Source organism: Oncorhynchus mykiss, chromosome 10 (genome assembly GCF_057628025.1).
Source record: "Oncorhynchus mykiss isolate SJ-2025 chromosome 10, ASM5762802v1, whole genome shotgun sequence".
Lineage (NCBI taxonomy): Eukaryota > Metazoa > Chordata > Actinopteri > Salmoniformes > Salmonidae > Oncorhynchus > Oncorhynchus mykiss.
In genome coordinates, this window is record NC_143031.1 from 69,728,751 (window position 1) to 69,755,567 (window position 26,817).

General features: G+C 44.6%; 2 protein-coding genes across 15 annotated transcripts in view; both read left to right on the plus strand.

The window, feature by feature from the left end:
• The first annotated feature begins 4 nt into the window (after nt 1–4).
• LOC110534537 (ubiquitin carboxyl-terminal hydrolase 38) lies at nt 5–9,888 on the plus strand. 2 transcript variants are annotated; one of them, XM_090187635.1, is made up of 12 exons: nt 5–140; nt 240–421; nt 1,170–1,905; nt 2,581–2,716; nt 2,874–3,003; nt 3,679–3,780; nt 4,374–4,532; nt 4,682–4,875; nt 5,072–5,171; nt 5,300–5,406; nt 5,887–7,255; nt 8,873–9,888. In XM_090187635.1, the coding sequence occupies exons 3-12, from the start codon at nt 1,224–1,226 to the stop codon at nt 9,032–9,034; spliced, it is 3,141 nt and encodes a 1,046-aa protein (XP_090043761.1). In that variant the 5' UTR covers nt 5–140; nt 240–421; nt 1,170–1,223; the 3' UTR covers nt 9,035–9,888. The 2 variants fall into 2 exon arrangements, with proteins under 2 accessions (XP_090043761.1, XP_090043762.1); XM_090187636.1 differs by having other exon boundaries at nt 14–144.
• Nucleotides 9,889–14,094: 4,206 nt separating this feature from the next.
• Nucleotides 14,095–26,817, plus strand: part of LOC110534539 (GRB2-associated-binding protein 1) — a 72,075-nt gene continuing 59,352 nt past the window's right edge. For 4 of the 13 annotated variants that reach the window (XM_021619443.3, XM_090187651.1, XM_090187654.1 and 1 more), the window contains exons 1-2: nt 14,095–14,819; nt 14,928–15,057. In XM_021619443.3, the coding sequence (XP_021475118.2) occupies nt 14,986–15,057 (72 nt within the window). In that variant the 5' untranslated portion in view covers nt 14,095–14,819; nt 14,928–14,985. Of the gene's footprint in view, nt 14,828–14,927; nt 15,058–26,817 lie in introns of all 13 variants that reach the window. The other 9 variants (XM_090187646.1, XM_090187649.1, XM_090187652.1 and 6 more) reach the window with 5 other exon arrangements.

Here is a 26,817-nt window from a genome sequence, read left to right on the forward strand (position 1 = left end):
ATGCAAAAACTGCACATGTACTGACTTATAACCCATCTGCCACATCTACCAGTCTAAATGCTATGCCTATCCAATAGCTATGAGCTCAGTTAGTGCGTAAAAGAAGTCCGTGGAATACAATACAGTCATTACAAACCATTGTCAGTATGTTTATATTTGTATTTAAAGAAACCTGTAATTCTCAAAACGTTTATATATACGTTTATTTATAGATGCCATTTTCGTTCTTTATTAAACAGGCAATGAGATCGTCAAAAGCAGAAGACTCCTAGAAAAATTCGTGGTCCATCGGAATGACGTTTCTGCAGGGCTTTTAAATCAGCTGATTTTATCATGTCAAAATAAAAGATGAATGAGCTGCCAACAGGCGACTAATGTCAACTGGCATTTTCATCGGATGCTGGTGTTATGAACTATATTGGTACGTGATGTTTGGGAAGATACATTTCCTCTATCTAAGTTAGTGACATCTCCGGCCTGCTTTGTTGCAATACCATACACAGCTAACGTCATGCTAGCATCGCTAGCTAGTTTGTTAAAGAACGTTAACTAGCTAGATTACGAAAAAATAGTTTATTATCCACACATGTTTTATTTGTGCATCAATGATTTTAATCTCAGGTAATTTGAATTCGATAACATGCCGATTGTGGGTACTGTAACTAGCTCAATGTGTTAACTTGTTTAGCTAGCTAAGTTAGCTAGCTTTGTGATGATAAGGCAAAGCATGATGCTGTGTTGTTTTTGTTTACCTGTGGCTAGCGTCATATCCTTGTGATATTGCTATGCTTATATACATTTTCAGCAATGGTAAAAACGATTACAGTTGGTTATTTATTATTGGGGCGGCAGGGTAGCCTAGTGGTTAGAGTGTTGGACTGGTAACCAAAAGGTTGCGAGTTCAAATCCCGAGCAGACAAGGTACAAATCTGTCGTTCTGCCCCTGAACAGGCAGCCTAGGCCGTCATTGAAAATACGAATTTGTCCTTAACTGACTTGCCTAGTTAAATAAAGGTAAAATACATTTAAAAAAAATTACAAGTTGTTGAAGGAATCATACGTCTAGCTAGCTAGCTGTGGTGGACATTCCATGAAGAAATGGAAGGCTAGCCAGAATAAGTAACTGGTCACTAATGGTGGTTGATGTCCTGCTCGCTCTCGTCTTTTAGGTGTGGACTGCTCCCTGATCGTTCCCCTCACAGCTATATAGATCGCCTGCCATCATGGACAAGATTCTAGAGGCGCTGGTCAGCTCCTCTCACTCAGTCCCAGTGAAGAAGGCCATCGTGAAGAAGGTAGTCGAAGCCGCAGAGAAAGAGGTCACGGCGGATCAATGTCAGGCCCTGTACACCCTCACCACTCGCCTCATCTTCTTGGGTGAAGACGCCTTCCAAAAACAGGTGGGCTTCCAGGTGCTGGAGGCCTATGCCCGCTACCACCGTGCTGATTTTGAGCTCTTCTTCAGCAAAAACTTTGTCCTGGGCCTGTTACAGCAGGGCTATGGCCCCCTGGACCGCAAGGACCCGGCCGTGGTCGACTACATCCATGGCTGCCTGCGGCTGCTGATCAGCTGCCCCTCTGTGCTGGATATCTTCTCCATCATCCAGACAGAAATCCTAAGGATGGTGTGCGAACGCCCTGAGCCAGCCCTGTGCGCCTGTCTTGCCACCATGCTCTCAGACTTCGTACAGTGCATCCCCCGGGAGAAGGCGGCCATCTTGTTCTGCCAGCAGTTGGTGAGGACCATTGGGTACTTCCACTGTCCTGCCAGCCAGGAGCGGGAGCTGAGGGAGTACGTGGACCAGGTGACCAAGGTCAGCACGTTGCTGCAGAACATCTGGAAGGCGGAGCCGGTCACACTGCTGCCATCTCTGCAGGAGGTGTTCGCTATAATCTCCTCCACTGGTGAGACTGAGGGAGGGAGCACCACACACAGTCACAGATGAGCACAGACGCACAAATTGCACTGAATGTGTCTATGCATCAATGCCCCATACAAGTTGGGGCGGCAGGTAGCCTAGTGGTTAGAGTGTTGGGCCAGTAACCGAAAGGTTGCTACATCGAATCCCCGAACTGACAAAGTAAAAATAAGTCGTTCTGCCCCTGAACAAGGCAGCTAACCCACTGTTCCCAGGTAGGCCGTCATTGTAAATAAGAATTTGCTCTTAACTGACTTGCCTAGTTAAATAAAGTTTTATAAATCCTTTGAACAAAATGAGCCGTTTCAAATACAATATAGATGTTTACTGTACAGAAGTAAAGTACACTATAGTATTTTCTAATGCAGTCACCAATTTGACTACCTTCGCCCACCTATGGAAAAACTAGGAATGTCAGGCTTGTTAACACATGCTTGAGACTTGGAACAGTAACTTCTTTGTCATTTTAATGATCCAGGGTGGTGGAGAGATCATGCACCGCTCAATATCAGACTTGCATTGGGTCACTTGGTTAGGGTAGAGGTTGTAAACAAGACATTTGAATACAATTGGGACATATTTCGTAAGCTGTGACCCCCCCCCCCCCCCCCAAAAAAAAACATCAGTCAATTATACTCAACTTTTTATGTGTTCTGCACAGACCCCTCCTTCGACCCCTCCATTGCCCTAGCCAGCCTGGTCCAGCACATACCTCTCCAGATGATCACAGTTCTCATCAAGAGCCTTACCACCGACCAGAACGTCAAAGACACCAGCATGACTCAAGCGCTCTGCAGGTCACTGGGTGCCTTTACTGTGTTTTTTCAATAGCTAAACTGAATAAAGGAATCCGTTGTATTTGCAGTGTGTATACTAGATGGGATGTAGTGATTTAATAGAGCTTTTCTGCCCTTATTTACTGTTCTCTGCATCTCTCTCTCTTTCCTTCCTCAGGATGATTGACTGGTTGTCCTGGCCTCTGGCCCACCATGTGGAGATGTGGGTCATTGCCCTGCTGAAGGGGCTGGCTGCGGTGCAGAAGTTCACCATCCTCATAGATGTCACCCTGCTTAAGATTGAACTGGTGGGTAGTGTACTGACCACTTACCTCAGCAGGGAGTGTCATTGCACCAATGAACTAAGATGGTAGTTACACATGGTAATAGCAAAGACAGTACAGTATGAAGATAGGCAGAAACTGCTTCTCCAATAGAAACCCCCGATCACACTTATAGGCGACGTTGGCAAGCTAAGCCCAAACGCAGAAACACGCCATCGTGTCGAACGGTCGTCTAGCGCTGAACTGTGCATGTGCAGGCCCTTGAATAAAAAGCCCTCCTTCGATATAAAGTAGTATTTGACAAAAATGAAAACTTGTCACTTTCACGAGGTTGGAGTAATAACATGTTCAGCCGCTGAAGACATTGGCTGGAATCTAGGCTGTAGCTTTAGATTTTAAGACGAGTCACAACTGCGGAACAATTTTTCACTTGACGTATCAAACCCCGGCCTGATCTGTTTCGCAAGCGTTCCCGGAAGTCTTGCGATGTTGCGCCTCTGGGTTTAGAAACTCTATGGTGATGGCATCTATAACTACAGAGTAACTTCAGTTAGAACTGATGAATAGATGATCACATGAACGAAAATGTGTTCCTGTAGTTTGGTCATTATGGTGTCCAGCTGTATCACTTCTGAATTGTGTGTTTCTGTGTCAGTGTGTGTACAATACATATGCTGTATGTTTTATCTTTGTGTGTAGGTGTTCAACCGTCTGTGGTACCCCATCGTGCGACAGGGGGCCCTAGTGGTTCTCTCCCATATGCTGCTGAGTTTCCAACACTCTCCTGAGGCCTTCCACTTGGTAAGAAACACACAATACAACTCGTTCTATTGCACACTGCATGTCTTTCCCTCCTTCATTCCCCCTATTTAACTGAAATACCTTCAGGCTCCATTAAACTCCATTTCCCAGAAGCACTCTCCTCTCAGCAGGGCTCTTCCACTAATGAGGTGTGAAGTGTTTAAAGAACCATGATGGTCCTTTAGTTGACTGGTGGTGGTTTTCATCTGCCATGATTGTCAATTCATTTTAAAAGGTTTATTACATTTAAGTCAGTGTGAACCCCCCCCACCCCCCCATGACAAAAAGGGAGGTTTAATGTAGCATGGGAAGGTTGATGTTTTTACTAGTCACTACATCAGTGTGTTTAGTGCTATTCTACTGCTATATGCAGTGCCTAGTTTCCTACACAGCACCTTTCCACCTTGTAACAGATGTGATGTGCATATGACCAAGAACATCATGTGTACCAGCACTGACTTTGCTGATGAGGATAAATTGACGTACCACGACTGTGATATGTTGGTTGTCTCACCTAGCTAACTGTACGCCTGCTAAACGACTTTACTGTAAATGTTTGTCTACAATACGTTCATTCAATGTGTTTTCCCCAGGTCGTGCCACACATAGTGGACCTGGTTCAGAGTCTGAAGCAGGACGGCCTGCCCACCAGTAAGGCTTTCCTGCTGCACTTCACAGAGCTCGTCCACTGTATGATGTACCAGTACTCTGGCTTCCCTGACCTCTACGACGACATCCTGGAGGCCATCAAAGTAAGACACCTTGACAACGAGTGATCACACGAGTGTTGCCCTTTTTTTAATGTATCAAACATTTACTGTCCTTATATTATGATCCACCTGACATGGGGGGGGTAAAAGGGGTGTATGTAGTGTCTGAAAGCTGTCTCCCTCCCCTCTAGGAGCTACCTGGGCCCGGTGAGGAGAAGATCAAGCTGGTTCTGAACCAAAGTGCCTGGACGTCCCAGTCCAACTCGTTTGCCTCAAGCTTGCTGAGGCTGCCGGGCAAGTCTGAGACGGGCAAGACTGGCCTCATCAACCTGGGAAACACCTGCTACATGAACAGTATCATACAGACACTCTTCTCAGCCACAGAGTGAGTAGTGGATTTAGTACACACACCTACACAACTACACGTTGCATTTATATTGAGTTGGCCGCATGGTTAACAAAGCTGTCTATATACATTCTGACTTGAATCCTCTCACAATAGAATGATATAATGCTGCAATATGTATGTAGGAAGTTCTTATGAAATGCTCTGCACGAACCCTTCTATGGTCCTGCCCCAGTTTCAGGAGGCATGTCTTATCGTTACGTCTGAATGATGCCACTGCCAACACACTGATGAAGAAACTGCAGCTCCTCTTCACCTTCCTCTCACACACCCAGGTTTGTCTCCCGCTGCTGTTAGTGGCCATCGGGTTTTTCAATGGAAATGACTATGGATCCATCCCTGACGTTTCACTTGGTGTGTGTATTCGGTGAGTGGTCATTCAGTTTGTGTGTCTCTCCTGCAGAGGGCAGCGTACGCCCCCAGAGTCTTCTTTGAGGCGTCTCGGCCCCCATGGTTCAATGCAGGATCCCAGCAGGACTGTTCTGAGTACCTCCGCTTCCTACTGGACAGGTAGTACACCATCTAGTAGACTGCTAGAGCACCCTACAGCTCCTTCCTCCTGGACAGGTAGTACACCATCTAGTAGACTGCTGGAGCACCCTACAGCTCCTTCCTCCTGGACAGGTAGTACACCATCTAGTAGACTGCTGGAGCACCCTACAGCTCCTTCCTCCTGGACAGGTAGTACACCATCTAGTAGACTGCTGGAGCACCCTACAGCTCCTTCCTCCTGGACAGGTAGTACACCATCTAGTAGACTGCTGGAGCACCCTACAGCTCCTAAAACCTGTATGACTCCAGGTACAGATGGAAATAATGTATGTATAAATCTAGTGTTTTGAGAGAAAGATTTTAAGAAGTTAAAGAATTCATGTTCACTCGAATGGGTGTTATTGAAAAGGACAGCTCCATTTATTATGCTGTTACATTCATTTGCATGTTGTATTTTTGGTTGAACTTTCTCTTGTCTCCTCGTGTTCTGTTGCCAAGGTTACACGAAGAGGAGAAAACCATCCAGGTTCTCATGACAGCCAAGCCAAATGTCTCCCCTGGCAACGGACCGAGTGACAACACCGGGGGTGAAACCTCTGCGAAGGATGCCGGAGTGTCACCCGTGGCCCCTGTGGAGGGGAAGTCCGAGGGGAATGATGAGAGGACGCTCATTGAGAGGATGTTTGGAGGCAGGCTGAGCACGGGTATCCGCTGTATGACATGCAACAGCGTCTCGGAGAAAGAAGAACCTTTCACTGACCTATCCCTGGCCTTCTGTCCCTCCACCACCTCCAGCCCTCTTCAGACCGAGGGCCCCTCAGAGGAACCCCGGGGCCCCTGCCAGGGGGCTGTCAACGGGGGTAGCGAAGCTCCCGAAATAGGCCCTTCTCCCAAACCCGTCACGGCCTCCACCACCGGCGTCCATTTTGTTCCCGGGTCCAGCGAGCCACCGCTGTCTGTTCCTGACCTGGTGGACTACTTCCTGGCGCCAGAGATCCTGGACAAGGAGAACGCCTACTTCTGCCAGAAGTGTGGCTCGCTGCAGCGGGCGGAGCGGGGGATGAGGGTGGTGGCGGCGCCCGAGTACCTCATCCTCACGCTGCTGAGGTTCTCCTACGACGCCAAGTGCCACGTCCGCCGCAAGATCCTGGACAACGTCACCATCCCGCCGCTCATGAGACTGCCCGTGCACGCCCCTCCACCCAAACACTCTTCGTCCTCTTCCTCGCCACCATCCTCTCCACTCCAAGTGGACTCGCCCGAGAGCAGCGAAAACCTGGCCAAGAAACTGAAGCCGTCACAGAGAGAGGAGGAGGAGACTGGGCTAGAGGGCGACAACGGGATGGCAGGAGGAGAAAATGAGGTAGGGGTGTGGCCGGCGGCCCAGTTCGTTCCCTACGTCCTCAGCTCTGTAGTGATGCATTCTGGGATGTCGTCGGAGAGCGGCCATTACTACTCCTACGGCCGCAACCTCAACGGGGCCGACGGAGCCCAACACCACCTAGCCAATCCCCTCGCCCTGGGGGAGGAGCCTGGGAACGGGCAGACTGAGCCCATCGCACTCACTTGCTCCGGGGCGACTCATCCCAAACAGGAAGTGGAGGTGTACGGAAGCCAGGCGGCCGGGGATTGGCTGCTGTTCAATGACAGCAGGGTGACTTTCACTTCGTTGGGGTCGGTTCAGAACGTCACCAACCGTTTCCCCAAGGACACGGCCTACGTGCTGATCTACCGGAAACAGGATGTTACCGGGGGGCAGAACAGTACCGGGGGAGTGACGGCCAACGGCATGAGACTGGGCTCTGAACCTCCGCTGCAGAAAGAACTGATGGACGCCGTCACCAAGGACAACAAGCTCTTTTTACAGGTGAGAGAAGGGGGTGTGAGGAGTTACAGTATAGTGAATGAGGCGTTTTCTGTTTGCTCGTGTTTATCTAAGGGCTCTACTCACTTTCATTTACAGTATGTTCATTTTTGGTTTGAAACCTTAACTAAAGAGGCGATTTCCTTTTCATCAGTGCATTTTTTTTGTTTCATCGAATGAACTCTTAAATTGGTGACGTGTAAGCAGCCTCTTCCATTGGCTTTACAAGTAGGACAAGCCTCACCTTTGACCCCCACCTTCTTAACCACTAGAGGACAACAACCCATATTATAATAATCTACTTTCATCTCTCTCTCCATGACCAGTTTTAGATAACAGGGTAGCAGAAGGGGGAAAAGCCGATTCACTCCAACCAATTATCTCTATATAAAAAGCCCTCCAATCCCAACCTGTGTCGGCGCCTGTCATTTCTGTCACTAAATACAGGCCAAGGAGGGGTGACGCAGCCATTAGCATAACCGTTTAGTGTGATCCTGACCTAAATGATGCATCAGGCTATGCTAATGTATTGGCCCAGGGAAGTGGAATGTGTTCACTTATGATCACGCTAGCCTCCAATAACCTTCCTCTAATAGCTTGATTAGCATGGGACGCTGAGGTGCATGCGTGTTTACATTTTAGTCATTTAGCTCTTCTCCTGAGCAACTTACAATTAATGCATTTACCTTAAGATGGCTAGGTGAGACAACATATCATAATCGTATCAGTACATTTTCCCTCAACAAAGTAGTTATCAGCAAGGGTGCAACTTTCACTGGGGACGTGGGGGACATGCCCCCCTTACACACACACATTCTGAAATTGCATTTTTGTCCCCCCCAGTTTTATCCTTGGAATGTGATACAAAACAGGGCAACCATGTGCTTTAAAACCATGCGGACACCTCTGAGCAGTCGGTAGGCTGTTTGGCGTGTTTATCTGACTGGATACATTTTTAAAAATATATATACATTATGTCCCCCCCACTTCTAAAACCAAAGTTGCGCCCCTGGTTATCAGCAAGGTCAGTGATGGTGGGGAAAATAAGTTTAATTTTTTTGTGGGGGTGGCATCGATATGTCAGACACGTTTCCATATTCTTCATGGTATTTCTGGTAATGTCTAGTCACGCTTTGTTCTTCTCTTTTGGACTTGTTTTTGGAATTTGTCCTTTCAACTTGTGCCCATGTTCAAAATTTAACAGGACCCTGTTTTCCATGTATCCATTGACCGGATTAAAGTAGTTCAGAACAAGCTTTGATCAAAACATGTTGCAAGTATTCAGAAAGCCAACCATACACATGTTACACATTTCCTTTGTGCTTTCAAGATGCAATTAGTCAAGTGAAATTTCATGAGTCATTAATCTCTCAAAAAATAACATTTCAACCACACATTTGCAGTAACCACTAGAGGACAGCAGAGCTGCATTTTCTTGCTCAGGCAGAATACCCAAACTCCTGGGTCATGCTCATTAGGACAGGCAACATTTTAAACCGTTCTGCAACGGAAAATTAAACTCCAGGTAGTCCCTGCCTGTTTCTGTTTTCTTCCATTTGTTCCCTAATGAACGACCCTCTGAACAGTGTTTTAATGGTCCCGAACTCCTTTGTCCAATAGGAACAGGAGCTGAATGCGCGGACCCGAGCTCTCCAGGCGGCCTCTGCCTCCTGCTCGTTCAGGCCCAACGGACCAGACGACAACGAACCCCCGGGCAGCTGTGGTCCCTCGGGGGGAGGAGGAGGTGGGGGGTTCAACACTGTCAACAGACTGGTCTTCTGATGGAGGAGGGACTGGGAAGAATGAGTGAGAGACAAGTAAATATAGCACTGCAAGACCACTGGACTCTATATATGAGAGACATGCACAGAGAAGTCTGGTTGGCTACTCATCCAGTGGAAGGTGAAGCACATATGAACGTAAAGAGAGAGAGAGAGAGAGCGCTGAAGATCTTGGAGGGAGCACTTGAATACAACGCATAATGTACACGCCCACATGGACTTAAACACAACACTGAACTCAACACTGGACTCAACCTTACAGTGAGGGTCTTACCTCTCATGTCTGGCTCTTTTTTTATTATCATCCATAACTCACAACTTTCTGCCTCGGGACAAGCTAGACCTCAACCTTTTCTGGTTTGCATGCATTTCTTTCTTTCTTTCAAGCGGTGGGTTTGATTTTTGATAAGGAGATTCATTGATGTGTACTTGTCAGGTAAGACATTTTCATATGCAATAAAATGTACAGATATGGGTGTGAAAGTACATTCAATAAACATGGAATATGAATAACTAATGCCATGAATACTGTATACAAAAAGTATAAGATGCGAATAATCTTTAAATACAAATTTAGTGTATTTTGTGTGAAAACAATTGCATGCTGAACGTTTGACAACGTTTTTAAGGTGGGATTATGGTTACTAACATTGACTCTTTTAATTAAGTTATTCATTCAGGGATACTTTTTTTTTTTTTTTGCAGATTTTGTGCCTTTTTGTTAGATACTATTAAACCAGATTTTACAAGCAGAATTTGACTGGAAAGACACAAACCTCAGCCTTGCTGTACAGTGTTTTAAAGTGATCTACAATACACCATTTTCCCCAATATTAAAGATGAATTGCTGAAAGGGTCTTGTTTGTGTCTGCCTGCTCTGTGCACATAGCGCTACCCACAAGCCCCCCTGGTGAGTTTTACACCTTCTTCACGTTTCACATTCTTCCACGAGTGTCATTTAGATGCTCTTGTATTATTGGCTTCGCTGAACACACTGCAGTAGCTAGCTATGAATGCATGGCTGTGTTCAGCTTGTAGTCATACTGAACATTACATGTACTGGTCATGGTTCTTAGGTTTCCAATTGGACACTTGATGTTTGAGTGAATGTTAAGACTGGTTTTGAGGCACTGTTAATGATTGAATGTCCAGACATTTACCTTTGGGCGGTGTTCGCATTTAATGAAGTCTGTTGCTGTGATACAGATGAACGGCATGCTAAGTTGCGGTAACATTTCCTCTGCAAGTGTGAATGTGATTTCAGAGAACCTAGAGGGGTTGGGTTGAATGCATTCAGTTGTGCATCTACCTAGGTATCCCCTTTCCCTTCCCTAGATGAAAGACCGAGCAGAGTGGCTTTGAAGCTGTAGCCAAGACCACCTGCTTCAGATGTGGTGCGTTTATCACTGCGGTAGCTTCTCAAGATTTCTCATGCACAGTCCCGGCATTTGGTCAATTACCGGTGCTCTTCTATGCCAATAGGTGAATATGTTTGAGTAAAACTGAAGGAGTGTCCAGGAAGAAGGAAATAAATCCGTCCTCCTTGACAATCTTGTATAATACCACGGGTCGTGTTTATTAGGCACGTTCTGAAAACGGGGAGGTACTACCTGAACATGTCCGTTAACAAAACAAACGCTCATTTTTGTTTTACGTTGCACAACATTTTGAAATGTTTTGTCACGGTGTGCCCTAATGAACATGACCCAGTAGAGAGATTATAAGAGTCACAGAAGGGAGAGTTCACGATGATGTCAGACAGACCTCCCATGGGAAAGCCTCATCATTCAAATTACCAGCCAGGATAGGTTTCCTTACCCAGTGGAAACTGACCTAAAAACCTCTTAGACGTGACCGACATGTTATAGAACCCTTACCCTCTCCAAAAGGATATTGAGAAGCATCTTTATGTAATGGGTCTTAAAACAGTAGCATCAGACTTGCAATAGTGGCACTACATGAATAGGAAATGGGAGCGAATGGTATGCAACGGTTGACCCTATCAGCACACTTGCTGTTGCTAATGGCATAGCCAATATGTGTAATGTAGCAATGCAAGCTTGTGGTTTGCAAATGGGTCATTTCTGTGCTATTCGGTATCCCTGCCATTACGTTTACAACACACTGTAGTGGTAGCACTGTAATCGCCTCAAAAAGCATTTGGGAAAAATCAATGGCACTCAATTATTAATTGACCGATCCATTTGCGTTTCACTTGTACAGTTTTGTAAGGACACATCAAAAGTTTTATTGAGCAATGGCATTCCCTGTAAGTTACACAACTCAGTGTTGTATGATATCAAGTGTGGCCTTTTTTTTTAATGGTACCAGAGCAGCTTCATCAGCAGGTTCAGAATGCCCAAATATACTGAACAAAAATATAAATGCAACATGTTAATTGTTGGTCCCATGTTTCATGAGCTGAAATAAAAGATCCCAGAAATGTTCCATACTCACAAAAAGCTAATTTCTCTCAAATTTTGTGCACAAGTTTGTTTAAATCACTGTTAGTGAGCATTTCTCCTTTTCCAAGATAATCCATCCACCTGACAGGTGTGGCATAACAATAAGCTGATTAAACAGCATGATCATTACACAGGTGCATCTTGTGCTGGGGACAATAAAAAGACACTCTAAACTGTGCAGTTTTTCCACACAACGCAATGCCACAAATGTCTCAACTTTTGAGGGAGCGTGCAATTGGCATGCTGACTGAAGGAATCTCTGTTGCCAGAGCTGTTGCCATATAATTGAATGTTAATTTCTCTACCATAAGCTGCCTTCAATGTAATTTTAGACAATTTGGCAGTGCGTCCAACCAGCCTTACAACCGCAGAACAAGTGTAACCACACCAGCCCAGGACCTCCACATCCAGCTTCTTCACCTGCAGGATCGTCTGAGACCAGCCACACAGACAGCTGATGAAACAGGAGTATTTCTGTCTGTAATAATGCCCATTTGTGGGGAAAAATTATTCTGGTTGGCTGGGCCTGGCTCCCAAGTAGGTGGGCCTATGCCCTCCCAAGCCCACCCATGGCTTGATTAGGGCCTAATTAATTTATTTCAATTGACTGATTTCCTTAAATATTCCTTATAACTGTAACTGAGTAAAATCGTTGAAATTGTTGCATTTATACATTTTTTCAGTATTGTATGTAGATTTGCCAGGCTGCACTTTTTTAGGAGCAACTTTTTCAGTCTATTGTATTTACTGCCATTGTGGCAAAACAACTTCCCTCTGGGAACATATGAAGTACGCTACAATTCAATTGAAGTTATGAAATACTATTATTGTGGCGGTGGGCTTTAAAATGGATACTATAACCCCTCTATTATTGCAGAGATTTCAATGTGATAACAATGAAGGCAAAAACCAATGTGGGATGATTTGATGAGCAGCTAACATCCCCATACAAATACAAATCACAAATGCATATTGTTTGATCCCTGTTTGATCCCTTTATTTTTCTATGGTTGGCACATCAAATGCAATTGGTTTTAATGCCTTTCTCATAAAAATTTAAGTCCCTTGCAAAAGCATGAACTCTGGAACCACTTATTTAAAATGTAATTTAATAAACATAATGCCTTCTCTGTCTCCCTCCCTTCCTCTCTCTTTTTCCATTTGTCTATTGGGGACCATGAAGTTGGGATTTATGCTCCTGTTAAGTTCCTCAGTGACTAGTATGGCTCAGCAAAATACCAGTGACTAGAACTTTTACCACAGCAATATCTTTCTTTCAGCTCTATGGTGTCATAGACCCATCTTGAGGAGCACACAGTAAAAAGGAAAAATTATCTCCCAGGCTGAATAGTATTTTAGAAGACATTGACAAGTAGTATCAATAGTATTATGGATGGTAGACTGACAAATGTACTCAATTGTTGTCCTCACCGGTTGGGCTTGCCTGCTGTATGGAGCTATGCTGTGACAAATATCTTTAATGGCTATGTGAATGTTTAAATGGATTAATATTTGAATGTAAAGTCTCACTCACAACTGGGTGGGTCATGGCTGTACTTAGTTGTGAATCTGCATATGATTAATACATTGTTTGAATGTTATTGTGTTGCCTGAGTCATACATTGAATTGTTTTTTTTAAACTAGGAAAGTCAATTAAGAACAAATTCTTAATTACAACAACCTAGGAACAGTGGGTTAACTGCCTTGTTCAGGGGCAGAACCACAGATTTCTACCTTGTCAGCTCGGGGATTCGATCCAGCAACCTGCCGGTTACTAGTCCAATGCTCTAACCACTAGGATCCCTGCCGCCCTGTGATGGCTGTTGTGCACAATAATAGTTATTAATTTGTATTAGTAAGTTATATGAAAAGTTAATGTTTGTTTTGGTACATCAGTTGACTATTCGTTAATCACAACAATATTGATCTGCATGTATACTATGCTCAAACCCATTCGAAATTGGCAGTCAAACATTATAGATGGACTTACAAATACAGGCTAATAGCCAAAATACAGTGGAGAGCTTTTTACCATTACAATAACATTCCAGAATTCCACAGATACTTTAACCCTCATGGGAACTCATCTCTGTCAAATTGCCAATAGTCAGGCTCAGGGTCTACAAGAACAACACTACTAGAGTTGTCAAGGGATGGATAGCCTACTCTTGCAATGAAGCAACAAAGACATTTAATTAATTTGGGCTCCTGAGTGGTGCAGGGGTCTAAGGCACTGTGTCTCAGTGCTAGAGGCGTCACTACAGACACCATGGATCGAATCCAGGCTGTATCACAACCGGCAGTGATTCGGAGTCCCATAGGGCACCCGCAGAATTAGCCCAGCGTCGGCCAACATTGTAAATAGAAATGTGACTTGTCTGGTTAAATAAAGGTAAAACATTTGACGAAGAGATGTTTTATTTATTGTTGCTGAAATTATAATATTCCTATTCGAGTTTTGTTGTTTCTGGTTTTGGTGCTCACACTTACACACATAGCTATAATGTAATGGCAATCGCCAACTTTCTAATTGTACGGGCATTTCTTCACTGTCTTCGAGGTTGCATGACTTCGAGCGCACAAGTGGCGCGCATTGTGGTAAGTGTAGTTTCCACGTGCGCATGGCATGAGAGGTCCTACATTGAACACTGGAATGCAGTTTCTTTGTTATTCCGTTCAGTCATTAGAAAGCCATATTTTCCCAACGGTATTCAGTCAGATGGCTGTAAATCTATACTAACCATATGCAAAAAATAATTGATCAAAATGCGGTTATTTGTTTTGGGGGGAGAAACGCCAAACAATTGAGAACTACATGTCCCATGGCGTGTTGGTTATATTTTCCTGCACGCCGCCTCTCCCTCTGCCTGCGTGTTCCAAAGGAGGCTGTCAGGCTGAGTTCAGGGAAAACACAGAGCTGCCGATCTGTCAATCATAATTAGCAACCACAGGGAGTGAAACTGGGAGGAAGGTCGGTGAAACGCTACGTTTTTGGGTGAAAAGGCATTGTACTTTCCGTGAAACAATTATGCGTCGGAAAGGAGAGGAAAATAAGTATCCTAGTGTGCTTACAAATATTTGTTCTACTTTGGAAGGAATTGCATAAAAGCGCGTTCACTGAAAGCCAAACTCGGCGAGTTTCACTTGCAAGCAACTATTCTGCTTGGAGTGCGAAACATATCCAGAAGAAGGTAACCACGGACGCACGACACTTTGGGATTTAATTTGGCTATTTAACACACTTCTTGACAAAAGAGGTTGATACATTTCAGAGGACTGTCGTAAAGTCGCTGTTGGTGACTCGCAGCGCAGACTAGGAGGTGTGACGGTATTTATCGCTTACCCAACTCATAAAATCTCAACCAATGCGACGTATTTTTTCTCCAGTTTTTTTTCCCCCATTGACCGCTCCCTGTCAATATTTGCAGGTTCACTCAAAACAATCTCGGCCCAAACATCCAGACGGCGAGGAAGAAAGGAGGAAAGATGAGCGGGGGAGATGTGGTGTGCTCGGGCTGGTTAAGAAAATCTCCTCCAGAAAAAAAGTTGAGACGTTACGTAAGTCTGAGCTTGATCATATTCATGTCTTGCTTTGGATCGTTACCACAGAGCGGATACATTGTAGCTATGCAAATGTAACACTTTCGATTATTTCGAATTTGTGTACGTTGCCTCGCTAATCACTTCCCCCAGCTGCACAAAGTTTCTGCAGCATCTCGAATCTGTGTGTGCTACAACAAAATTATCGACAATTCATGAATAGCAAGAAGTGGATTTCAAATCCGATTGTAGTATTGTCAGGTGACAATGGCCTCCTAGGCTACATCTTGTTATGATGACAGCCTGCATGCTGTTGAGCTTTTAAGTGATTTGATGCAAATTCCAACAGTGGGCCTATTTCAAAGCATTCATGAAAATGGTCCCATACTGTGCAACATTTGCATTCCACGGCAAGGTAACTGAAAGTCATAGCATAATAGTTTGAGCACATGCTTTAATGTCAAAATCCTAAGTGTAGGTTTGACTAATGTACGGATCTAACAAACAGATCACGTTGACAACTCTCACAATGTCCTGAATGAATTCCAATTGACTTGTGTTCTTAAAAGGAATGCTTTTGAAAGCAGTTCCTGGTTGTCACAGGAAATGAGAATGTTCAGTCTTCTCCATAGTCTAGTCTATGTAGACTCATGCCACTTTGATACCGAAGTGACTTTTTTTGTAGCAGGTTAGGAGGACTTACGCAGCACGTTAGGAGACTGAGGTTAAGGTTACCAAAAATGCTCTCCTAACCTGCAACAAATCACTTTGTATCAAAGTGGCGTGAAGAGTGTCCCATGTAGACTCGAGACTCGGCCTACTTACGAGACAGGGAGGTATGCCCGTATAAATCAGTACAGTATTGAAATGATATGAAAATACATTTCAATCACAGTTGCATAGCTAGAACACAGTTATGCAAAGTAATGGTTGTCTCTCTATAAATCACACACTTCTTTGGAAGCTGGATGTCATTGTTGATAGTCTTACATGACCTTTGTTTTTGTTTTTTACCTGAAAAGTGTTAACATTCTCACACCCATAATGAAATTGCCACCCTGTATATGTCCCCTTTGTTGTGTGAATCAGTGGGTGAATCAGTTGGCTGTATATTAGTTCCCATGATATTGGATCTGTTATCTATCCAAAGAACATCTATCGCCATTGTATTCGTGGGCCCTCTATCAGTTGTATTTGCTCCTAATCTACAAAGATGGCGTGTTAAAGAGACTGCACGCCACAACTCTGAGACACAAATGGCCATTTTTAAGTCTTGCTGTGTCCAAAAGGCTGTTAAGTGTTGTATTCGTGGCTTATTGGATATCTCTATTGATATTTGCATTGGGGACTGGACGGCTCTGCGCTCTACATGTTTTCACAGCAACCAGTTCTCCTCAACCGATCTCTCAGGGAGAATCTCGATTGTATACCCCTCGCGCCACCTCAAAACCCATTGGAGGTGAAGGACCTCTGGCTTTCTCAGCCAATGGGTTTTGAGAAGGAGTTGGGGATAGAGGAGGATGTGAGGAGTCTCTGTCTCTGATTGTCCATACTGAACCAAGGCATCGCCTGCCAAATACCATTCCTTCTGTCCTCCCTCCACTGATGTTATGATCAATCTGAATCGGCACAGAACTCAGTTCATAGTTCTCCTTGTTACTACAGGAGTTTGTCCTGACTGCAGCCCTACTTAGTCCTAGTTAGAGCCAGTTTTTTTATTTAACCTTAATTTAACTAGGCAAGTCAGTTAAGAACAAATTCTTATTTACAATGTCGGCCTACCGTGGAACAGTGGGTTAACTGCCTTGTACATGGGCAGATAGACAGATTTTTACCATGTCAGCTCGGGGATTCGACCCAGCAACTTTTCAGTTACTGGCCCGATGCTCTAAGCACTAGGCTACCTGCCGCCCCAAATTTAGAGCCTGTATTGAGGGCCCAGAGTGTTTCCTGTTCAGGTCACATGGTCAGGATAAGAAGTCCACTCCCTAGTCATGATCAATCGGCACCCGGCGCTCAACACTCCCTCTGTCCTCGTGAAGTGTGACAATCAGTCAGCCGGGGGGATGTAGGGGTTACTATGGAGTGGCTAGTGGTGGTGACACCGTAACCATGCCTTCCCACAGCAGGAACAGATGAGACAGGAGACTCTGATCACATGACACTTAGTGACCAAAGTTCCTTATTCCCAATCGGTGTGTTATGTTTTAACTGGAGGGTAGTGTAGGGAGCCAGCGCAGCTGCTGTACACACTGAGGTTGAGTAACTGCTAACTTGGTGGACTGCAACACCCTGAGGTGTTCATTCATCAAGTCCATCTTACTTACAGCATGTCACTCTGAAGTGACAGACTGGGAACACTTATCCTTATGTGAATGGAGCACTGAGAACGGTCTACTCCCTTAAAAAGTGGACATTTTGTTAAGGGTATAATCCAATGGGTAAATGCAGTGTGTTGCATTTCACCAGGCCCCTGAGAAAACTGATTGTGTCCTGATTGCACTGTAGCCTACTACTTCACTACCCTCAGGTCTATAGACCTAGTGTGTATTTATTTCACCCTACATTCATTAGGCCCTAAGAATGTGTTAATCTATTTGTATGATTTGGTACATGTCTATTCTGGCCTAAATGGCTTCATTGTGCCCCTATAACAGCCTGTTCTGCTGCTGCTGCTTTGTGGCCCTGTAGGAACAGCCTGTTCTACTGCTGTCTCTGAACAACTCTTTGACCCAATTCATCTGATTCACACTTCTGACAAAGCCTGGCGGCGTCTGTTTAAACACCGCTTTTGTGACCTTTTGTGTGTAAGTTTTGGAACTGTGTGTGTAACTGTGTGTGTGTCCTTAATGGTGTTCTACAATATGAATGGCTGTATTTTGACCCTGAAAAGTGTTAATAAGGATCTTTGTGGTGTAGATGAGGCCCTGCATGCAGTATGAGAAGGAACACTGATCACTGGCGAATTGTTGTTTCTGGTTGAAGCTGTTAGCTGGAGCCATTTGGCAATTATGTTAGCACAGCTGAAAACTGTTGTTCTGATTAAAGAAGCAGTAAAACTGGCCTTTAGACCAGTTGAGTATCAGCATTTGTGGGTTTGATTACAGGCTCAAAATGGCCAAAAACAAAAGAACTTTCTTCTGATACTCAGTCAGTCTATTCTTGTTCTGAGCATTGAAGGCTATTCCATGCGAGAAATTGCCAAGAAACTGAAGATCTCGTACAACGCTGTGTACTACTCCCTTCACAGAACAGAGCAAACTGTCTAACCAGAATAGAAAGAGTGGGAGGCCCCGGTGCACAATGGAGCACGAGGACAAGTACATCAGTGTCTAGTTTGAGAAACAGACGCCTCACATGTACTCAACTGGCAGCTTCATTAAATAGTACCAGCAAAACACCATTCTCAACGTCAACAGTGAAGTTTCCAGCTACAATAGTCATTTACAACATTAACAATGTCTACACTGTATTTCTGATCAATTGATGTTATTTTAATGGACAAAAAAAAAGTTTTTATTTCAAAAACAAGGAAGTTTCTAATTGACCCCAACTGTTTGAACGGTAGTGTAGGTCTCCATCTGGCAAGGGTTCTGAATGTAAAGGTGACAGATACAGGGATGGGTATTTTGGTTGTGTGTGTTAACTGAGAGGGGGGGGGGGGGTCAGAGAGGTGGTTCTGCTGCTTTTTGTCAGGGAGACGGGTCATCTATAGACTGTACAGGTTGATCTAAGTAGACCTTCTGTTTGTGTGCCCTCTCATTCTCCAGTGTTGACCCTTAGTGTCTGAGCATTCAGCCTCTACTCTCCACAGTAGCTCCAGTCCAGACACGTAGCCCTGCCGGGAGGTTAACCACTCTGGGCAAAGTTTGTCCCCGGCTGGCCAGCTCAGCCCCTGATTGGACGAGATAAAGGGTTAAACTGTTCAGCGGCCTGCCTGTGTCTGCAGCACCGCCCTGTTTACCGGCAGGCAGAGCACTGGGCAGCTCAAAGTGCACACAAAGGCCTTTTTTCTATTTTGTGGAGACATGTAGACGCACAGACAGCGTATATAGTAGGAGCGTAACCATGACAGTGCAGGTCCCCAGAGAAAGGGGTCTCTGTCACATGGCTAGGGGCCATACGCTGGCATATAGACTTCATGGACCACAGTGTTGTGGGTGTTTAGTGTGTTACAGGTTTATCCATACACGGGATAGGTATTTTTTCAATTTGATATACTATAGCCATCAAATTCAACTCTGGACCTCAAGGCCAATTCCGCTGCTTTTTTATATTGTTCCCCTCTAATCAGGTGCTGATTTAGACCTGGGGACACCAGGTGGGTGTAATTCATTATCAGGTCGAAGAGAGAACCAGCAGGCTCCAGACCTCGTAGAGTAGGTGTTGAATACCCCTGGCCTATAGGATGTATTAATGTAAGGTCACCTTCAGAACCGTTGCGTTCGCCTTTCTCGTCTTGGTGAGATGGTATGAGGAAACCACAACCACTCCAGTCTGATTTGTCCCAGCTGCAGATATGTAAACGTTTGCTCTGAACATGCAACTCTGTTAGGTTTTCATTTCATTGACATTGCACTTTCATTTTTGCAAACTTCCTCTTTCGTTTCTCGCCTCTCTCACAATCTGTGAATTTCTGGAGGTCCCACTCGTAAAGCTTTCATCAGAGAGCCCTGCAGGTTGTGTGTCTTGAGACATCTGCGCTGTGTTTTCTACACTACCCAAGGAAATTAAAGGGGATAAAAGTTGGTTGTTATTTTGTCAGCTCCACTTAATGTGCGGAGACAGTTGAGGCCGGGAGGCAGCAGGGGGAATAGCTCTCGGTGTCCCCTCCCCATATGGCGACATGATTGCTCTTCTCATAGGAAGCTCAATTGGTTGGTCGCACCCAAAGCATTCAGAGGGGTTATTCACGCTGTGCTTTTCCCATCCTTTCCCTCACAGGGCCTCAGTGTTTGAACAACAACACTCCGGAGACAGGCTGACACAACGAGCTGAGAGGGAAAATGTTGAACCCTAAAGGTCCCTGTTTTGAGTGTCCCTCTACTTATGGCTGTTCCCTATATAGTGCACTACTTATGGGCCCTGATCAAAAGTAGTGCACTATATGGTGCCTTTTGGGACAAATCCATAGGGTGACGGCAGTAGACTCGCTGAGGACATCCTCTAGCCGGCTCAGAAAATATTCTTCCACTTCTGTAAATGTCTCTTCACCAGTTAGCAGCTTGAGGGAGTCTGTCTCCTGACCTGAACCACTTACTGTATGTAGCTCGCTGCAGCGCCCTATAAGCCATTACTCGTGCTCAAGCCTAATTTAACATTTTTAATTTGCGACCAACCAAGGAGGATATTCTGCAACTTCTGATCAAACGACAGAGCGGATGGATAGACAGACGGGACTCAGTGGAGTGGTCAAACGAAACAAAGGAATAGCTTTTTTGTTGAGTACAGGATTCATTAAATCTGCTTAGCAAGTAGAACAGAACCGCTTGTGTGGCGCTAGCGTTGGAGGCTATTCCTAGCCTGCAGCCAGCATACATTATTGTTGAAGACCAGGGCTCTCCAACCCTGTTCCTGGACAGCTACCCTCCTGTAGGTTTTCCCTCCAACCCCAGTTGTAACTAACCTGATTCTGTTTATCAACCAGATATTTATTAGAAGCAGGTGCGCTAGATTAGGGTTGGAGTGAAAACCTACGGGACAGATCTCCAGGAACAGATTTGGAGAGCCCCTGTGTACCAAACAGCACTATTCCCTATGTATTGCACTGCTTTTGACCAATAAGTAGTGTACTATATAGGGAACAGGGTCCCATTTTGGGATGCAGAGTATGTCCTCCTGGCTACCACGACAACGGAACAGTCCATTTTGAAAAGCAGCAGACTGCTGCTGTTGTGTGGGAGCAGTCATGCCCAGAAAATAATGGATTGCATCGGCCATCAATTATTTAAATGTCCATTAGAAACGTAAAGAAAAAAAGAAAGGCATACAACATTAATGCGGGGTGATATCTTGTTGACACAGCAATTACAATGCTGTTACGTACCACATATACCCTGTTTATCCCTCCTTTCAGTCGTTTCGAAAGACTGAAATATTTTCCAAACAGATGAACTGTCTCAGACCCATTCATTGTTTGTATTTGAATGATTCTCCAAAAAAAGAAAACGACCACCTGACTAGTGTTTATGTACCCAGAGCTCCACCAGTATCGCCAGACGACCCAAGGCGCTTTTCGGTTGTCTAAGTTTTCATTTGCTTGTTTACGTAGCGGGGGCCGCTTGAAACCCAATCACGACATGATAAACAATGCTCACAACCACAATAACACAGCAGCCAATTAAAGCTAAGCCCTATGAATAAAGTTTTGGTTATTTTACAGGGACACACACACACATGGGTGAAAGCCTCCGCCAGTGTTTTACAACATTGAGGAAGCCTGATTTTAACATGACCTGTGCAGTGCTGTATTTGAGCGGCTTGTTTTTCACTCAGGTGTGTGTGTGTGTGTGGCAATGGGAGTGCTCGCTTTTGCCTGATTTGGTTTTATTGGTGTAGTTAGCAATCCAGTGATGAAAGCCATAGGTCTCTTTATAACATACACTAGACAGTTAATCTATGCACACTTTCTGCCTGATAGTCTGTCTAGGTCTCAGGGACCAAGAATAGGCCTGGAGTTGACCCACGGCCAAAAACCCACGGGCTTAGTGCTACAGCAGCTACGTGTAGCCGGTCAGACAAGGCACACTGTCTGACAGTGTGGACTGCAGTGATGATATAGCAGGGATAAGATCCTTTCAACTTCTAAGTTATTACATAGTTATAACTATTTGTACATTTATCTGTATTTCCTCGTGGTCTGACTTGTCCCATTAGTGTTGTGGAATGGGAAGGCCCACCAGCACAGACACCATCCTTCCCCAAATGTAACAATTTCCTTGCGTCACTCACTACCACTGTGTGGACAGTCCTGGTGACCAGTTCTCTGTTTCTGTGGCTATTCTCATCAACTGCGGTGGTGGTCATGTGGCGTTCTAGGCCCATGTCGTCTTTCCAAAGTCCGCCTGTTATAACTCCCAACGTGCTCCGCTGACAAACACTGCTAATAACGCCACCACCACCCACCCCCCTATTCTTCTCTCCCTCTCTCCTTACCGCTCCTCTTGGGAAAAAAAGCAACAAGTTGGAAGTTAGTCCCCCCCCCCCCCCTTAAACAACACTGTTTGCTTTTTGTCATGTTGCTTGGTGGCTGGGCTGCTGGCCTCGCTTGATGCAGTCTGTAAACAGATGTTCCTTTATTGCCTGGCTCTTGCTGTTTATACTGTCATAGATAAAGACTCAATCTCCCGCTGAATGTACAAAACATTAAACACTTTCCTAATATTGAGTTGCACCCCCCCTTTTCCCCTCAACATACTCAAGTCGTCAGGGCATGGACTAAAAGGTGTCGAGCGTTCCACAGGGATGCTGGCCCATGTCGACTCCAATGCTTCACACAGTTGTCAATTTGGCTGGATGTCCTTTGATGGTGGACCATTCTTAATAAACACAGGAAATTTTTGTGAGCGACCCTAAAGCTTTCCAGTTCTTGACACAAACCAGTGCGCCTGGCACCTACTACCATTCCCCATTGAAAGGCACGTAAATTGTTTCTTGCCCTTTCACCTTCTGAATGGTACACATACACAATCCATGTCTCAATTGTCTTGAGGCTTGAGAATTCTTCAACCTGTCTCCTCCCCTTCATCTACATTCTATGCTGATTGAAGTGGATTTAACAAGTGACATCAATAAAATATAACTTTCACCTGTTCAGTCTGTCATGGAAACAGCAGGTGTCCTTAATGTTTTGTACACTGTGTATATACACTAGAGGTCGACCGATTATGATTTTTCAACACCGATACCGATTTATTGGTGGACCCAAAAAAAGCCAATGCGTTTAATCGGCCGATTTGTTTATGTAAAAAAAATATATATATATAATTTTTTTTTAAAGAAAATAATCGTGTTTTTAATAAAAAAAAAAAAAAGTATTTTATTTATTTGTAGTAATGACAATTACAACAATACTGAATTAGCACTTTTTTAAAAACTTTATATACCTCAATAAAAATCAATTTAGCCTCAAATAAATAATGAAACATGTTCAATTTGGTTTAAATAATGCAAAAACAAAGTGTCGGAGAAGAAAGTAAAAGTGCATTATGTGCCATGTAAAAAAGCTAACGTTTAAGTTCCTTGCTCAGAACATGAGAACGTATAAAAGCTGGTGGTTCCTTTTAGCATGAGTCTTCAATATTCCAAGGTAAGAGGTTTTAGGTTGTAGTTAATATAGTATTTATAGGACTGTTTCTCTCTATACCATTTGTATTTCATATACCTTTGACTACTGGATGTTCTTATAGGCACTATAGTATTGCCAGTGTAGCTTCCGTCCCTCTCCTCGCTCCTACCTGGGCTCGAACCAGGAACACATCGACAATAGCCTCCCTCGAAGCAGTGTTACCCATGCAGAGCAAGGGGATAACTACTTCAAGTCTCAGAGCGAGTGATGTTTGAAACGCTATTAGCGCGCACCCCACTAACTAGCTAGCCATTTCACATCGGTGACACCAGCCTCATCTCGGGAGTTGACAGGCTTGAAGTCATAAACAGCGCAATGCTTGAAGCACAGCGAAGAGCTACTGGCAAAACACACGAAAGTGCTGTTTGAATGGATGCTTACGAGCCTGCTGCTGCCTACCATCGCTCAGTCAGACTGCTCTATCAAATATCAAATCATAGACTTAATTATAACACAATCACACAGAAATACGAGCCTTTGGTCATTAATAAGGACGAATCCGGAAACTATCATTTAGCAAACAAAACGTTTATTTCAGTGAAATACGGAACCGTTCCGTATTTTATCTAACGGGTGGCATCCCTAAGTCTAAATATTGCTGTTACATTGTACAACCTTTCACTGTTATGTCATAATTACGTAAAATTCTGGCAAATTAGTTCGCAACGAGCCAGGCGGTCCAAACGTTGCATATACCCTGACTCTGTGCGCAATGAACACGAGAAGTGACACAATTTCACCTGGTTAATATTGCCTGCTAACCTGGATTTCTTTTAGCTAAATATGAAGGTTTAAAAATATATACTTCTGTGTATTGATTTTAAGAAAGGCATTGATGTTTATGGTTAGGTACAGTCGTGCAACGATTGTGCTTTTTTCGCAAATGCGCTTTTGTTAAATAATCACCCTGCATTGCATCGATTATATGCAACGCACGACACGCTAGATAAACTAGTAATATCATCAACCATGTTATAAGATACGTTTAATGCTAGCTAGAAACTTACCTTGGCTTCTTACTGCATTCGCGTAACAGGCAGGCTCCTTGTGGAGTGCAATGAGAGGCAGGTGATTAGAGCGTTGGACTCGTTAACTGTAAGGTTGCAAGATTGAATCCCGGAGCTGACAATGTAAAAATATGTCGTACTGCTGTTCCTCTGCCGTCATTGAAAATAAGAATGTGTTCTTAACTGACTTGCCTACTTAAAGGTGTAAAAAAATCGGCCAAATCAGTGTCCAAAAATACCGATTTCTGATTGTTATGAGAACTTGAAATCGTCCCTATTTTAATCGGTTGACCTCTAATACACGCACACTCTTTCTATTTTTTTTGTGTGGAAACTCTCCTGTGGTTGTAGAGCTCCACAGTCACATGGCGTTTATGGTTGAATATGCCAACTCTAACACTATCCAGACCCAGTTCTTATGAAGCACAGATAAGACACTTCTCCAGACTCTTGGCTGGATATGTTTAAATGCCTGTATCCAGGGCAGACAATGAAGACAGATTTGGTCCTAAGTTATACAATGCAGGCTACATAAATGCAACTTGCAGTACAATATAATACGAACATGTTCAGAGTTCAACTTTAGAAATCGTTATTTATTGTTCCATGTTAAAGCCAGTCCAGTGACCTCTGGCTGGAAAAATGGCTCGCTGTAAAGATATTGCCTGGCTACGCCACGACCACGGATGCTACTTCTCTGCAATTTATCTGAGTACCTACTACCTCCCCGACGCAAACATTCTAACCGTTCTGATTGGTCTCAGAAACCGCTAGGTTGGGCTGGGACACTCGTGGGTAAAGTGCAGTTTTTTTTTTTTTTTACATTTGTCATTAGCTTTGATTCTCTGGTTAGAGATGATCCAATCGCTGATTACTTTGTTCTGTACAACACCCCTTATCTTGACGTTGACATCGTTGAAGTAGTTTGTTGCGGTCTCAGACTGAATTATGTAGCAAACAGAGCAGCGGAAGAATTCAGTTGGAGTCATCGGGCTAGTAAAAATAGACCTTATGACAGAGAGAGAGGTTATTTCCAGCCCCAACTTTGAGTCCTACTGCTGCTCCAGAGAGAGGGGGCTGCTGCAGGGACCCAGGAGCACACAGATGTCCAAAGATGGTCCCTTTGCTTTGGCCTCTCAGGCAGAGCTGGCTTCCCCTTCCAGCAGCTCACGGGACCAGACCATAGAAATACAAATATGACCTGCAGGCCATCCACCCATCACAGAACATTGACTTGAATGGGGATGCTTTTTCTAGTGATCCTGTTTCTATCCACTGGATTGTTTGTGCAGTCATGGGAACAAGTCTCTAAAGCTGAGAGTGCATGGAGCCTGTGTATAAGCACATGTGAAATCGTCCTGGAAGGAGTTCAGAACCAGTTACGAGACTAAATGAGCAAGGTGTGTGTGTGTGTGCATTTTAGGATATTCCAGAATGTCAATCAATAACCCCCTCCACCTCCTCATAGGCCATCAGTAGGCAGAGAGAGAGTGGGAGGGAGAGAAAGGAAGGAAAATAAAAGATGCACCGAGCTAGCCTCAAACCCACACCATTAGCCAAGCCTCAGTCAGCCTACTCTCTGTCCCTCTCTGCTCAGGGCTCCTCTTGGCAGGCTGTGGCAGTAGGAATGTGAGCCTCTTCTGTGCTTCTGCTGTGTTCAGTGAGGGCTGGCCTCTGCTGCCTGATTTTGTTGTTTCTGCTGAGCGCAGCGCTGAGTCTGACGGAGGAAAAAGGCGCAGTTCCCTGGCGCCCCAGCACGGCATGGCGGCCGCTTCCTGTGTGCGGTGCTGATGGCTACCAGATGTCTGGAGGGAGAGAGGGAAGAGAGAATAGTGGTCTACCACGCTGGTGTCTAGTGCTTTTTGTTCTGTTTCACTTTTGTGCTACCTTTTTCCTCTCGGTCGCTCGGTCGGGGTCGCTCTGTTTGGGTCGCTCTGTCGCTGTCTCTGGGTCATTCTGTCTCCTCTCTTTCTCTGGCTCTAACCTAATCCCACAGTTTGTGGGTGTGTATCAGGGTGTGAGCTGCTGCTGTGGGCTGTTTAACCCAGTAGAGGTTGTTAACTCTGCCTGTCTGTCTCAGTGCTCCTCTTAGTCAGCTTATAGTTGAGCCTCTTCCCCGATCCACTTTCATAGAAAAGACATGCTTCATTAGAAACAATCATTAAATCATCTTCCCTCCTCCTCCTGCATGCCTTGGTCACGTCCCAAATGGCACCCTATTACTTATCTAGTGCACTACTTTTTGGCTAGGGCTCATGTCAAAAGTAGTGCACTATGTATGGTGCCATTCTGGGACGCAGACATGAACTAGATGAGCATAACTGGGCCGTAAAGCCTGTAATGCTACATTTTAATATCCAGACCTCATACATTTTACAGCCGCTGTAATTCATGGTCGTTGAGAGAAAATGGTGTGCCCTTCAC